This window comes from Raphanus sativus, chromosome 4 (genome assembly GCF_000801105.2).
Source record: "Raphanus sativus cultivar WK10039 chromosome 4, ASM80110v3, whole genome shotgun sequence".
Classification (NCBI taxonomy): domain Eukaryota; kingdom Viridiplantae; phylum Streptophyta; class Magnoliopsida; order Brassicales; family Brassicaceae; genus Raphanus; species Raphanus sativus.
Genome location: NC_079514.1, coordinates 41,635,407 through 41,649,934, shown reverse-complemented (window position 1 = coordinate 41,649,934; position 14,528 = coordinate 41,635,407). Strand labels below are relative to the sequence as shown.

Below are 14,528 nucleotides of genomic sequence, written 5' to 3'. Positions count from 1 at the left end.
TACGTTCTGTAGATATTGTTCAATTGTTTTTTTATAACAAAAAGAAAAGCACAAATAGTTTCAAAAAAGAAAAAAAAAACAAAAAAGCACACACTCACAACGTGTTTGGCCCCCTGTTCTAAACTACGCTAGGCGCTAGTCGGGCGGCGAGTCCGGGCCTAGCGAGTTACCGAAAAATCGGGGAGTACTCGGAGATTACGCGGGGCCTAGTTTTAAATACAATTTAATATATTTATAATATGTTTAGTTAATTTTAAATATGATGACACAAGTTCTTATACATAATTATAACTTTTTTAGATAATTTTTTGAAACGATCTCCTTTCAATTTATCGAACATTTAGATTTGGGCGTGTTTGATACGAGAAAATCCCTAATGTAGTATATATGTGTTTGTTTTGGGTTAGATAACTAATTGTAACTATTTAGTAATCAATAATTATACAAATCTGTTAATAATGAATAAAAATAATCAATCGTATTTCAGCTTTGAAAAAAAAAAAAAAAAAAAAAAACTTAGGCGGTCAACGCGGGATTAGGCGGGAATTAGGCGGTCAACGCGGGAATTAGGCGGTTAAACGCGGGTCAACGCCTGGATTCACCGATTTGGCCCAACTCGCCGCGGCCACCCACTGAATAGCGCCCAGGCGGCCGCCTAGGCGGCTAGGCGGCCGCGTTTTTGAACAGGGGTTTGGCCACGCCAGCGTTAACTTTGACACCAAAAAGTTAGTATCTAAAGTCAATCCAGTGTGATTGTTATTGTTTTGAAGTCTATCTCGTGCAAATGTTGAGAAATTTCTTAAGCACAGGCTCTTTTTTGTAACAGTAGCATAGGCTTTTTAGAAACACTAGTAAAGTAAAAAAAAAAAGACAGAAAATTCAGAAACCTTTAATTTTCTTACAGATTTTCTTTCTCGTGTCATGGAAACACACGAGAGTCCGAACTAACTTTTACGCTATTAACTCACTTATTAAAATCAACTCATAATAATAACAAGAAAAAGAAATAGAAATAGTAGATCTCTACAAAAACATTCTCGTAATTCACAACCAATCAATAAATAGTTTAAAAGGAAATTAGGTAAGATGAGTAATGACTAGAGAACGACAACCACTCTGCACCTGCATGTGCCTGTGACGATGTAAGACCATAACTAGGAATCAAATCCAAAACACAAACATATCTAGACGAGTACATTTTTTGTTTCTTTACTCAGCACTTTTAGCTCCTAGTAATTAGTGCCAGTAGATACGCATTTTCAGATATCTTTTACTCATTATGATTCTATATTAAGATTCTGAGAGTTCTGCTCAGGAAAAAAGAGAGTTATAAGAGCAACTCCAATGGTGTTATCCACCATTGGAATCTTTAGCAATAGAATATATATATATATATTTTGCTTTTTGAATAGTTAAGGATTTTATCCTAAAATGTTATCTAATGGTGTAATTCAATATAGAGTCCTTAAGAATTTAAACTTTGTTATACTATATGCACACAAGTCTAATTACATTCAACCCATTGCCTACCAACAACAAGTGGTATTGAAATATTGAGCAAACTACATATGACAGATCTAATTAGTTAAGCTTTTGGTTTGTGAATCATCACAGTTTAAGAGCAAGACAGATTGCAATTTCTCTACCCTACGACTTGGTTCCAGAAGAGAGTTTGGTACCTCTGTTTTAAGCTCCTCTATTTCTGTTTCTTGAATTGTAAGGCTGATAATGGACCTTCTTCTCTCTGCTCAACTCAATTCTTGGCATTATATCTCTCTCTGAGAATAGATCCTGGCATTATATCAGCACCAAACTCTGCAAGAACAAGAGCTGCAAACAAACCAGACGGACCACCACCAACAACTGCAATCCTCGGTTTGCTTCTTCCTCCTCCTCCATTGCCGTTGATAACCACAGGTTCATGCTCTCTGCATCACTGTTGGTGGTTCTTCTACACTCGTTTACTATACTGATCAAGTCACCAGAAACAGAGTTCTTAGGAGGAAGATGCTCAACGAGTCCAAGCTTGGGCCTAACCGGAATATAAAATCATGAGCGCGAGGCTGTAACTCAAGTAGCGTCTTCACATCCAAGTCCACAATATACACAAACTTAGCTTCTTTCAGAATCTAAACAAAAAAATATGAAAACTTTCACTCAACCATAACAATAACATATGGAACCAAACCGTAACTAACATACCTTCCTAGCGTCAAAAGACTTCCTCACAACAGAAAACGCTTCTTCTGGCAACATAGAAGCAACCTGAAGATTCCACAGAAGATAAAGTAAGCGGCTTTCATACGGTTCACACGGATTCACTAGCTTCACAATGTTCCCAGTTCTCTAACTCTGCAATGATTTAGAATAAACCTCTTAGCTGATTTAAAAAACTCTCTGAGTAATTTCATCAAACAAGTTATGTGCATGTACCTTGTTCATCCACTTCAACTGTTACAGCCGTTCCTGATCCACTTCAACTGTTACAGATCGTCCCGTTACAGTCGTGAGGGAGCTTCCCTCGCCGTGATCTCCCAGAGCCGTACAAGCTCCAATTTACTCTCATCAAATCAGCTCCGATTTACTCTCCATCAAATCAGCTCCGATTTACTCAAACCGTCCCGGTGCGATTCGGTCTCCGACGAGTCCATAACGAGAAGAAGGAGAAGAATTTTTCAAAAAAAAAAAGAAAAGAAAGAGAAGAGAACGCAAACGGAGAAGAGATTGAGAGAGAGCGAGGGAAGAGAGATAGAGAGAGAGGAAGAAAGAGAAGGTCAAGGATCAAGTCCTTCCAATCCCTATTAAAGGATTGATCCTTGGTTATTTCTGACAAAATATTATTATTATATTTCATCAAGGAAGAAAGAGAAGGTTAAGGATTCAACAACGACTGCTGTTGCGGATGGTCTAAGTATTTTAGTAAAGACTGTAATAAAATAATTAAAACAATTTTGAAATTATATAAATATTTTATAAATTTTAGAAGCTCGAAGTAATATTTCATTTGTTTATAGCCAGTGTCATGTAGTAGATAGACTGCATAGGTCCGTAGAAGGAAAAAGAGGAAAATGCCAACTAAATCCTCAATTTTTACATCCAGGCCAAAAAAATCCTCGGTTTCATAGAAAACCAAATTAATCTCCTATTATTTTTTAATATAAATCCTAAACTTTCTTTGACCAAACAATTTTGATCACTTTAAAAGTCAACATGTAACTATTTTATCTAAGACTACTATAATCTTCTCTTGAACCTCTAATTTACAAACTTTCTTGGGCACATCTCCGAAGTTTCACTTGGTTGCTCTGGGTTTATTTGGCCTAGACGTAAGAGTCAGGGATTATTTGGCATTTTCCCCTAGTAATAAATGTAAAACTAACTAATCATAGAGAAAAAAATAAAAAAGGATATAAAATCAGGAATAAATGAATATGATAAGTATAGGTATGTATACTATGATATAGTTAAGTATCAAGAACCATTCTCTCCACGAAGCTACGCGGAAGCTGCATGGCTTCCCTCTTCCACTCCCCCCATTTAATACCATCCTTCCTCGCTCTTTCCTCCTCACACCAACAATACACTAACCTCAATATCATATCTCTTCTCATCTCTTTTTTATCTTCTCCCGCTATGAAGCTCGCCACTAGCCTCAGCTCCAAGTTCCTCCGCCTCAGTCCTAAACGCCTCTTCCGCTCCAAGTCCAAGTCCTCGGTCTCAAGATCCGAACCTTCTTCCTTCAGCTCCGGCGCTTCATCATCCGACGGCTCGTACAGTGACCTCAAGCAAGGTCCCGCGGCCACTCCCGTCAGCGTCCTCCCCGGAGAACAAGATTTTTACTCCGAGCTGGTCCAGGCCTTTAAGCTCATAGACCGTGACGACGACGGCGTGGTCTCGAGAAGAGACCTAGCCGCGCTGCTTAGCAGGCTTAGCCCTGAGCCTCCGAGTCAAGAAGAGGTGACTCTGATGCTTCAAGAAGTCGATGGAGGAGGAGACGGTTGTATCAGCCTCGAGGAGCTTGCTAGCCGCGTGGCGGGAACCTCCTCTGACTCTGATGAAGGCTCCGTTGCTGAGATGAGAGAGGTGTTTGAGTTTTTCGACGCGGACCACGACGGGAGGATATCGGCGGAGGAGTTGCATAGAGTTTTTGGAGTTATCGGAGACGAGGGGTGCACGTTGGATGAGTGTGTGCGTATGATAGCGACCGTTGACGGGAACGGTGACGGTTTTGTTTGCTTCCGTGACTTTTGCCGCATGATGCAGCTTCAAGGTCCAGCGTTGAGTGAATGATCAAATCATTGAGTCATGTTTGTATGATTGATGATAATGACATCGTTACACATTATTTTATATTACTGTAATAATTTCTATTTTGCGGTGGGTATAATTTTGTCACGGCAAAGCACTTCAAATTTTCACCGTCAGTTCTTAAAATTTTTAAAATCAATTACTATACCGTGTGTTCACGTGTTCTATAATCAGTATCGATTTCCCCTCATAATAGTATAGAATTAAAATTGTGAAACTAATCGAACGCTATGCTATTTTTTCCTGATATTAACTTGTGTTTATCTGTGTTTAAAAAAAATTATAGACGGTGATTATATATTTTATGAGAGATTAGTGTTTAGACATCCGTCTAAACGCTGCCTAATCTAATTCTTATAAATTTTTTTAATATTAGCGCATCCCTACCATTTTTAAAAACACTGGTTATACTCCCTCCGTTTCAAATTATATGTCGTTCTAGAGCAAAATTTTTGTTTCAAAACAAGTATCGTTTTCGGTTTTCAATGCAAAATTTATTGAAAATATTCTATATTCTATTTTTATATTGGTCGATGTGTATTGGTAATAGTATTTTTATTTTGGAAATATGTAAAATTAAATGTTTTCTTAATCTGTGTGCAAAGACTTAGAACGACAAATAATATGAAACGGAGGGAGTACTACATTTAGTCAAAACTTGTATTAATGTTTTATGTGGATTTTGTAACAGTTTTAATGCATTTACGGTGGTTAATAAAAAGCGCTGAAGACTCGTTCAGGCTAAACACACATGAAAAATTCCTTTACCACTCAAAATCCGCCGACTACCTCTTTTATCTCCATGTATTAAGCATGCGTTATCTAATTTCTTGCTTTTTACCAAATTATAAATCGTGCAAGGAATGAAGACTTTTAATCTGGAAGGAGTCTTATTATGCCATGAGATGTGTTGGTTACACTAGTATACATGCGTTGTACATGTTGGTCAATGTTCGAGTTGCATGATTTTTCCTCATTTGTCAGCTTATCTAATCTAACTACATGTATTTAACCACCCCAAAGATATTACATGTGCTAGGATGCTAGCGATCTTTGAATCAATCTGGATCTGATTGTTAAGAAGGGGTAATTGCATATGTTGACTCTAGAATTCAGACTATAAGTTGTTAATTGAAGTTGTAGATTTTAATACTGCAAAATTTGGGCTATAAGTTTGATTTCATTAACAACTACTTTGTATTACTCTAGGTATTTTGTTTTTATGATCAAAAAAAGGAAATACAAGTTATAATTTTTCTTTAAAACTTGTGTAAATATGATTGAAAAATATTTAATATTTGAGAAAAAAAGTTATGGTTGTAAAAGACTCTACAACACTTTACACCCAATAATATTTTGGTACAAAGTTCAGTTTTAGAAGAATCAAATTAGAGAGACTGTGTCCACAAGCATTGTCCAAGCAAGAGTACAGACCAACTGTCCTCCACTAGACTCGTGGCCTGTGAATATGGATCATGGACCCTCCCAATCTCTAATGTTTTCTTCTCCTTTTCGTTTTCTACACAATGTGAATCTATTTACTCCTTACGAGTTTCACTCTAAATGTTAAATAGATTCCGCCGAACTCTAAGTTGGAAGTAAACGAAAGATACAAGCACACAATAAGGTCCACAACAAAAGCCAAGTCTCAGTTGAAATTACGTGAGATAAATAAAAGGCATTTGCGCCGTTTGTCAAGTCCTAACCACACATTGTGAGGCGTGGAATATTCGTACCAGCACAAGATTTTTTATTAGGTGGTTCGCAAATAAACTTTATTAATGCATTAAATTTATAATAAGCAAAGCGTAGAAGAATGATTGTGCTACTCCTAAAGAATCAAAAACCCCGCCGGAAGAACAAATTCTTTCTAAGGTTATTTTAATGTCTCTTTAGGACACAAACATACCTTGTTAAGAATATGGAGAGAAGTGAAATTTAGATAGCAGAGAAATGGACAAACATGTTCAAATGCTGATAAAATTTGGTAATTATCTTGAAGTTTGATATGGACTTGAGTCTTTTATAAACTACAATATGATCTCCTATAAGTCAGTATAAATGCTTAAATTTTAATTTTACTGAATGAATAAATAATTGAGTTGTAAAAGTTTCATACAAGATGAGATCATATATTATTTCATATTTTGCACCTCGGAATGACTCAATCACAACGATGTTTTGGACATGTGGATATTTCGACATTGGGTATGACTTTTCATATCGCTACAAGTTTGAAAGTTCTTAGGATGTTCGTTCGTCTTCACACGCCTATATACACACAATTGTATTTCTGCTGGCCGCTAGTAATATCCTCCAAAATTCTCCAAATTGCAAATGTTTTTAGCATTTAGTTGGACAGAAAAGACATCCATCAGAACACCATCAAGATGGTGATAGATATCTTTGTTATTGGTATAAAAGAAATGGACAACAACCGATAAAAATTAGAGTAATGAAAATTATAAAAATTTCAAAATTATCCTTGTTATCCATCACTGACATTAAAGATTAACATCCAAATAAAATGCCCAACATATTTGGAAATCCTAACTAAACGCCCAAAGTCATACGAACCTAACACAATCATCGTGTCAATGTTTTAGTCAAACCAAGATGAATATAGTTTAGCCTGGTTTATTCAAAATTAGGGTTCGAAACGACGTTGTGATAATTCTACAGACCACAATGAATTATGAATGTGTATCAACTAGACCCGAAGTTGATGAGCCAAAAAACTTCTGCCATTTACTAACTTGTTGGTAGTTTTTCTTGACAACGGATCATAAGTTGGCTGGTAGGAAAATTATTCCGATGAACAACTATATCCGATTTATGTCTAGTTTAGATGGAAAAAATACACACATATGATTTTACCCTCTTTTGTTAATAAATCTACGCATACATTTTGGCTCTTGAAAATATGGGTTAAGCTTGAACCCTCAAAATTATGTGAAACACGAAATGAAACTAATTTTTATGTGAGACCGACTAATTAATCGATTTAGTAGTTATATCCATCAAATCTGAGCAGTTAGTCTCGACAGGGATAAATGGAATCTGTATCTAAGCTGCTGCAACCACGAAATCCAAACGATTTTGCTGGTAGTTTCTATAAATTGGGAACTAAACTAGTAATTTTTAATCCAAAGAAGACTAAACTATAGCAAGAGTCGATACTAGTATAGTAGCCACAAAGTGGCGTGTAGTCGCATGTGCTGCAGAGAGAAAGAGGACAAGTATAGTTTGTGGCTGCTTAGCGAAAGATTCGATCCCCGAGGAAGCTGGAACTACACAACATGGTCGACCTATGTTACTATGTCACTCTCACTCGTGGCCCCCATAACTCATCTACAAACCCATGTGTTGTCTTTCAAAATAAATGTGTGTTTGGTTGTAAGTGAGACATTTATTCAAGTTTTTCAATTATTTGGAACTCTTTTTGACAATTCAAATCAAGAAGACAGATATTCAGTTTCAGACACGATTTTCTCCAACTCTACCAATCAACAAATAGATAGGAAACCTAACAACTTTCTTCTCTTCACCGTCTTCTTTCCACGAACCAACAAACTCTCCTTCCATCTCCGCCGTTAAAAGCTCAACCCCCTTATCTTTAGCCGTCTGATAAGCCGAAGATGACCTCAGATACGTCAGAAACTCTTCAATCCCCATCTCTCTCTCCGTCACAAACCTAACAGGAAAAGTTTGACTTTCCGTTGACTCATCCACGATCTTCTCGAACGGAAACTCTATTTCCTTGTACCCACCTTCAACAAGCCGCCTAGCTTTATCCCAATACGGGCCAAGTTTTTCCTCGTAAAACCTCCGGAAAACCTCGTCAACGGCGGCGTTGATCTCAGGGTTGGTGTAACACCAGGCGGCGAATACTCCGTCTGGTTTCTTGAGCACGTGTTTCACGTTGCTGTAAAAGGTCGGTAGGTCGAACCAGTGAAGGGCTTGAGCGACGGTGACTAAGTCCACCGATGATTCAGGCGCTACTAGCTGTTCGATCTCCGACAAAGACAACACTGGTGGAGTGAGCTCGTAACGTACGTTGGGAAGCTTTGCAGCAAACTCAAGTTGCTTGGAGCTTGTGTCGGTAGCAATGACATTCTTGTAGATTCCAGCTAGCTACAAAAATGAAAAACTAAAGATGTTATGTTGAATTGTTTTCAACAAATAAAATATAATATGATTAGATATTTATTGACAAATCCACCTATTGGTTTTGTATTAAAATTAAAGAACAACAAGAAAAATGGAATTTGCATATATAAATTAGTAAAACAATAAGCATTGTTACCGATCGTGAGGCCTGGCCGCTTCCGGCACCAACGTCCCATGCAAGGTCGTGGCATGGTGTTTTCGATGCAATGAACTCGAAGAGTTGGATCGGGTAATTAGGTCGGGCTGCAGCGTATTGCTTGGCTTGATTTATGAAGAACTTAGCCATTTCTTTTAACTCTCTCTTTTCTAGGTACCTTCCTTGTTTCTACAAGACTGCAAGTCTACAACATTCAAGATCATTAAAGTTGGGTTTTGAAGAATCCTATGATTCGAGAGAGAAACGGGTCAAACTTGAATTGTCACATTCAAGAGAAACGGGTCAAGCTTGTATTATTACAAATGGTGAATGAATCCAAAACAGTGAAAAGATTCCCCACTTCATGGAGGGACCACACTGTTAATCCTTTTTGGTCAACGGTCCCATTATATATGTGTATTGGATTTGTAGACTATGTGATTAGCCCATATAGAGCTAATAAAGTCATTGTGGGCTCTCACAAAATAAGCTCATAAGTTTAGAACAGAGATTTATCTTTCTTATGTTTCCCTTAAAAAGTTAAAATAGCCCATATGAATATGATGTATTATTATTATTATCAAGTATATTTGATCATTTAAATACAGAAAGATGCATCACTTATTTATTTCTCACTATATTTAACAACAACGCAACGTAAAAGCCATGCATGGAATATATACGTTTAAGGAAACGAAAATCGTATTTATGAAGTATTCTGGACAAATGGACTGGTTGTATAGTTAGCGACGACTAAGACACTCGTGATGAAAACATTGACAAGATTAACTGTGGCTGTGATGGTGCCGTTCGGTGGAGAAAGAGTGCAGTTTCCCGCCGGAATATTTGCTTCCACGACACAGTAACTTGGATCATACAAAAGCGTGTCAGAGAACTCGAGCACAAAGGTGAACACACCAGTGGCATCTGTCAAGGCTTGAGCGAGGTTAGTGGTTTCGTTGGCACATACTAAACCGGAGATGGGAGGAGCATTAGTGTCTCCGTTAAGACTACATCTCACAATACCACGAATGTTGATTTGAAAGCCTAGGAGTGATTAGCTATGGGATATATAATAGAGTGAAGCAATGATCAGAAACATGGAGAGGAGAAAAACATTTGATTTCAACATTTTTTTTTCTTTCTTTTATGTATTTTGTTTTGGTTAGAGAATGCCTTTTTGGTGTGGCAAAGAAAACATAAAGAGAGAGAGGGTATCTATACATGGTTATGATAATATATTTGTGGATCAATGATATATATTTTGCAAAAAGTGTCATTCACATATGAAAATAATATTTATTTCCCCTTGTGAGAAATGTATATTTCCTCATTTAATGTATTTGTGCTCATTGCCTATGTTACACAGAAACGGAAACGGATACGCGGAAGCAGAATCGTGTGGAAGCGTAGAAGCGAGATTTTTTTTAAAAATAAGAAGTAGAAACGTGTCGGAAGGGTATATTTATATATGTATATATATATATATCAAAATATATAGATTACAAATGTGACTAAAAATTATATGATTCAAATTAAAATAAAAAATTTGTTCATTTATAATAATTTAAATGATTTTATGTTAAAACCGTGAAACTATACATAAACTAAGTTTATAAGATATTATTAAACTAATTATTTTTTAATATTTCGTAAATAATTAACATAATATATTTAAATATAGACAATATATCTCTAATAAACCCTCAATGCATAAAGACAATATATAGTATTAGTTTTAATGCTTGTGTATATATATTCTTTATTTCACTATTATATAAAAACAATGTTTCTTATATTTTTATTTATTTATGATATTGTATTTTTGTAAAATGGGAGCGTGATTCCGAAATGGAATCGTAAGCTTCTAACGTGTTTTTAAAGAGGTGTTTTTAGAAACGCATTGGAAGCGAGATTCCAAGAGCTTCCACAAACTTCTGATTCCGATTCCGGTTCCGAAGCGGGAAGCGGACGTCCGACAAAGCTTCCATGCAACCTATTGCTTCCGAGAAAGGATGATGTTAGTAAACTGAACTTTGAATGCATTAAAAATCCCTGAGAAAAATGAAATGGAAAGACGTATCTGTTTTGATAGAGTTTATACTTAAAACAAGAAATGATGGTTTACCAGTTATTTGTTAGGGTTAGGAAGTAATGGTAAGTTTTTATTACGATTACTTCATATACAATACCGCTATGAGTTGCAATTACTTTCTAAATCAACTTCTCATTATAATTTCTCTACTTTCTTAGTTGCATTTACCGTATATAAATGCTATATACAGTAAAATCTTTCTTAGTAGCATTTACCGGGTGTTAATTGCTCTACTCTTGGAAAAAACTACCAATCATGGATTGCATCTCTTATTAATTCAAAGCCTGTAAAATTGTTCTTTGGCAGTGAAAAAACTACCAATCATGGATTGCATCTCTTATTAAGGCCTAAGGGTATACACTAAAGGAATCGATCCTTTTCTTTAACCTTTTTACATTCTGCTCGATATTGATTCGACTAAGGCCTAAGGGTATATACACTTTTATGGATTCTACTTGACCCAATATAGTAAATTCAGTCGGCCCATCAGTAATAATATCAGTTGGTAGGTGATAAATAGTTAAAAAGAAAAGCCATTAGTAAACAATTTAACTGATAGAACTTTAGAATAATGGTATTCCCAAAAAGGAATGGTAAAGTGAGAAATCTGGAAATTAGTGAAAAAGTGTATGAAAGTGACAACAAAAATTAATGGTAAATCCTCACTAAATCATGTCGAATTTATTTTGTCGGGGCATTATTATTTTACTTTTCTTTGGCCGCTTATTAAAAAATATTATTTATTTCCCACTTGTTTCATATTGACTCAATTATTTGTTTTTTACTTACAAAATATTTTTTTAACCATGTCCACATATTCAACGTTACTCCATATAGCATATATTATTAAAGAAAAATGCTTATGTGTTATGATTGATTTACTATATATTTAAATCATCAACTAAGATTTTTTTACATTGGATTCTATATTGATCGACAGCATATCCGGAACACTAAAAACATCTTTAAAACCCGTAAGGTGCGAATCTTTAAAAAGATGAACAATTGGTGTACAGCTTTTAAATCACTAAAATGTTTAACAAACTATACCAATTTACAGCAATTATTTCAATATGCTTGACATTTCAAATACCAAACTCTCTTTAGATATTGTATGCCATTTCTCTTAGGCCATTGTCTCATCTTTTAATAAAGCATAGTAAGCTAGAAGAATGTCTTTGCATATGTTGATATGAAGATCCAAAAAACTGTTGCGGAGAAATCAATCACAAGTACATGGTTCTTGTTATGGTTTCCAATCAGACAAGTATATGTCTTGTCGAACATAGAACATAGAAGTTGAATATACGAAAATGAAATCCAATAAGAAAATGAACAGAAAGAAGTTGACTATATAAAGTTCAAAAATAAAGCTGACTATTGGGATGTTACACTAGAGCACTTAGTTTTACGTAGATATTTAGTCGAATCAAGATCTTGTTTTGAATGCACAGTATAAATGATGACAAAAACAAATAATCCCCCGCTTAATATCATATATATGTCATTTTTACCCCTAATTGAATTATTAGTTTATTTGCATTTGATCACATAAACAAAAGTTTCAGGTATCTCAATGGTGACAGTCAGCAAAGCCCAATAGTGACAGTCATCACATAAACAAAAAGTTTCAGCTATATCAACTCCAACTTCTATGTTTAAGCTGACGTGTCTCTGATCACTCTCTTTCTCTCTCTGTCCTGATACAAAAGGAATTTCGTAAGAGCTTTTGGTTCAACCCAAAGGTCTCTCACTCTCCCTGGTTTTATGCAAAGGTACGCATCATTATGCATTTAATACTACTGAACATGTACATTGAGTGAGACAGACGCATGAAAAGGAGACTGAGACTTGAGCTCTAGGACACAACTCACAATCATGGCATGTGGAAGTCAGTGCTCCTACAACATAATTATTAACGAAGTCATATAGTACTATATATGATGCACACATCTACTCTTAGTTAATTCGGGTTAGAGAGCTTTAAGTATCTAACCAGCGAACATGAACGCTTTGAAGACACGACTTGGAGTTTGATTATGTTTCTTCTGTCTTCTTTTTTTGCTAAATGGTTTCTTTTGTCATTCCAAAGAAAACAGTATGACGTAGATGGAGACCATGAGAGTTTTTTTTTCCCCTAAGTGAAAGAACATAAGTTATTTTTTGTATGGTTGACAAAAAAAAAATATTTTATCAACAGTAAATCAAAGTTGACTAACTTTTATACAATTTTTGCGTAGAAAAGACGTGACTAATGTATCAAAAATATAAGTTTACAGAGATGTCAAGTATATTTATTTAGTACTGGTTTGATTTCATCTTTTTAAGTAACTGGATTTATCAAAAGCTAGTCAGGTGATAGTGAATTCGTAACATGTCTCAAGCATTGATACAAAATTGAAGTAAACGGAGTCAGTTAAAAGCAACGCTGCAGCCGCTGTAGCTCCATTCTATTTTCTACTCTAAGATAGAGTTTAGAATAAATATATTTCAATGATATTCTATTTTTCAATCAATTATAGAGTGAATAATATGTGTATTTCAAATATAGAATAAAGTGTTTTTTTGTTGTTCATGACTCTATTTTTTACTCAAAAATTGAATACCATTAGAATAAACTTCAACTCTACTATAGAATTACTCTATTTTATGGTAAAAATAAAGTAAACCATTAGAAATGGTCTCAGGTTGAAAGCCCTATTTTAGCATAACCGTATACCCACGAAGAATCCCCTCATCTGCTAGATTAAAAGTTTATGAAATTATTACATACAAATTAGAAAAAAAAATTGACAACAAAATAAATAGTGATTAATAATATTAATTTGGGCAGACCTAGAAAACCAATAGCATTTCCAAAAGATCATTTATAATTTCAAAAACAAAGTTTTGTGCATTTTAAAACAGTTTTAAAATTTTGTACAATAAAACTTTATATTTGAAGTTTTACTGCACAAAACTTTATATTTAAGGTTCATTACTTTTCTAATTTTTTGTGTAACTTTCAAATAATATTAGTAACTTTTTATTTAATCATTTTTAGTTCTTTTTAATACAGAATATTTAATTAATACTCAACAAATATATACAAAAAATAAAATTGTGTTATTACATGATATAATAACAGAGTACATTATTATGTATAACATGATTATTGAAGAATAATGTGATATTAATGTACCGATTAGAAGTCAAGATCGACGTCAATGTTACCAGATGAAATGAAATGACGGAAATCAAGAATAAATGTTTTCGAAAAAGTTTAGTTCGTAATCTACAATAAAAAAATTAAAAAGTCGTTTATCACTTTAAAATGTCTTAACTGAGCATATATAAGATTATTATAGAAGTAATTATAATGAATAATTATGTAATTTAGTTAAAATTAATGAATTATTTTATATGTTTTTATTTACATGAAATATTTTTTCTACAATACAATATTTTATTTTATTAATTTTTTTATAATACTTTGTTGTATATATTATAGGTATTGTAAAAGATTTATGCTTTTAGTTAACTTTTATTAAATTTAAGGAATATAATGTAAAATACAAAATTTTTAAGGTTTAATATAAGAGTTTTTTGAGATAATCATTCTCAAATTTTATATTTGAGGTTTTGTCGAACCTTTAAATAAATAAACTTTAAATAAAAAAATAAAAAAATTAACAGTATTATATCACCACTAATGGTGGTGCTCTTGGGTGAAAACCCACCAAATTTCTCAAAAAGACGTATCAATATTATATATTTTATTTTTTCTAATCTTTTATAAATGTTATCATACTAATTGATTGCTATATTAGAATCGGATAT

The 14,528-nt window shown here is 34.2% G+C and overlaps 2 protein-coding genes across 2 annotated transcripts; one reads left to right on the top strand and one right to left on the bottom strand.

Annotated features, from left to right (window-relative positions):
• The first annotated feature begins 3,475 nt into the window (after window positions 1-3,475).
• Window positions 3,476-4,453, top strand: LOC108848361 (probable calcium-binding protein CML35). The gene has a single exon (XM_018621702.2). It carries the CDS (start codon window positions 3,511-3,513, stop codon window positions 4,288-4,290), a length of 780 nt encoding a protein of 259 aa, XP_018477204.1. The 5' UTR covers window positions 3,476-3,510; the 3' UTR covers window positions 4,291-4,453.
• A 3,263-nt stretch (window positions 4,454-7,716) lies between these two features.
• LOC108848918 (uncharacterized) lies at window positions 7,717-8,885 on the bottom strand. The gene is made up of 2 exons (XM_018622382.2): window positions 8,615-8,885; window positions 7,717-8,442 (listed from the first exon to the last, which is right to left on the bottom strand). The coding sequence occupies exons 1-2, from the start codon at window positions 8,762-8,764 to the stop codon at window positions 7,786-7,788; spliced, it is 807 nt and encodes a 268-aa protein (XP_018477884.2). The 5' UTR covers window positions 8,765-8,885; the 3' UTR covers window positions 7,717-7,785.
• Between the last annotated feature and the right edge of the window lie 5,643 nt (window positions 8,886-14,528).

What these genes read in the sequence shown, in the direction of transcription:
- LOC108848918 (XM_018622382.2), bottom strand. Translation starts at nt 8,764, where the DNA reads ATGGCTAAGTTCTTCATAAATCAAGCCAAGCAATACGCTGCAGCCCGA. An exon ending in GCGGCCAGGCCTCACGATCG is followed by an intron (nt 8,443 to 8,614) that starts GTAACAATGCTT and finishes TCATTTTTGTAG; the next exon opens with CTAGCTGGAATCTACAAGAA.
- LOC108848361 (XM_018621702.2), top strand. Translation starts at nt 3,511, where the DNA reads ATGGCTTCCCTCTTCCACTCCCCCCATTTAATACCATCCTTCCTCGCT.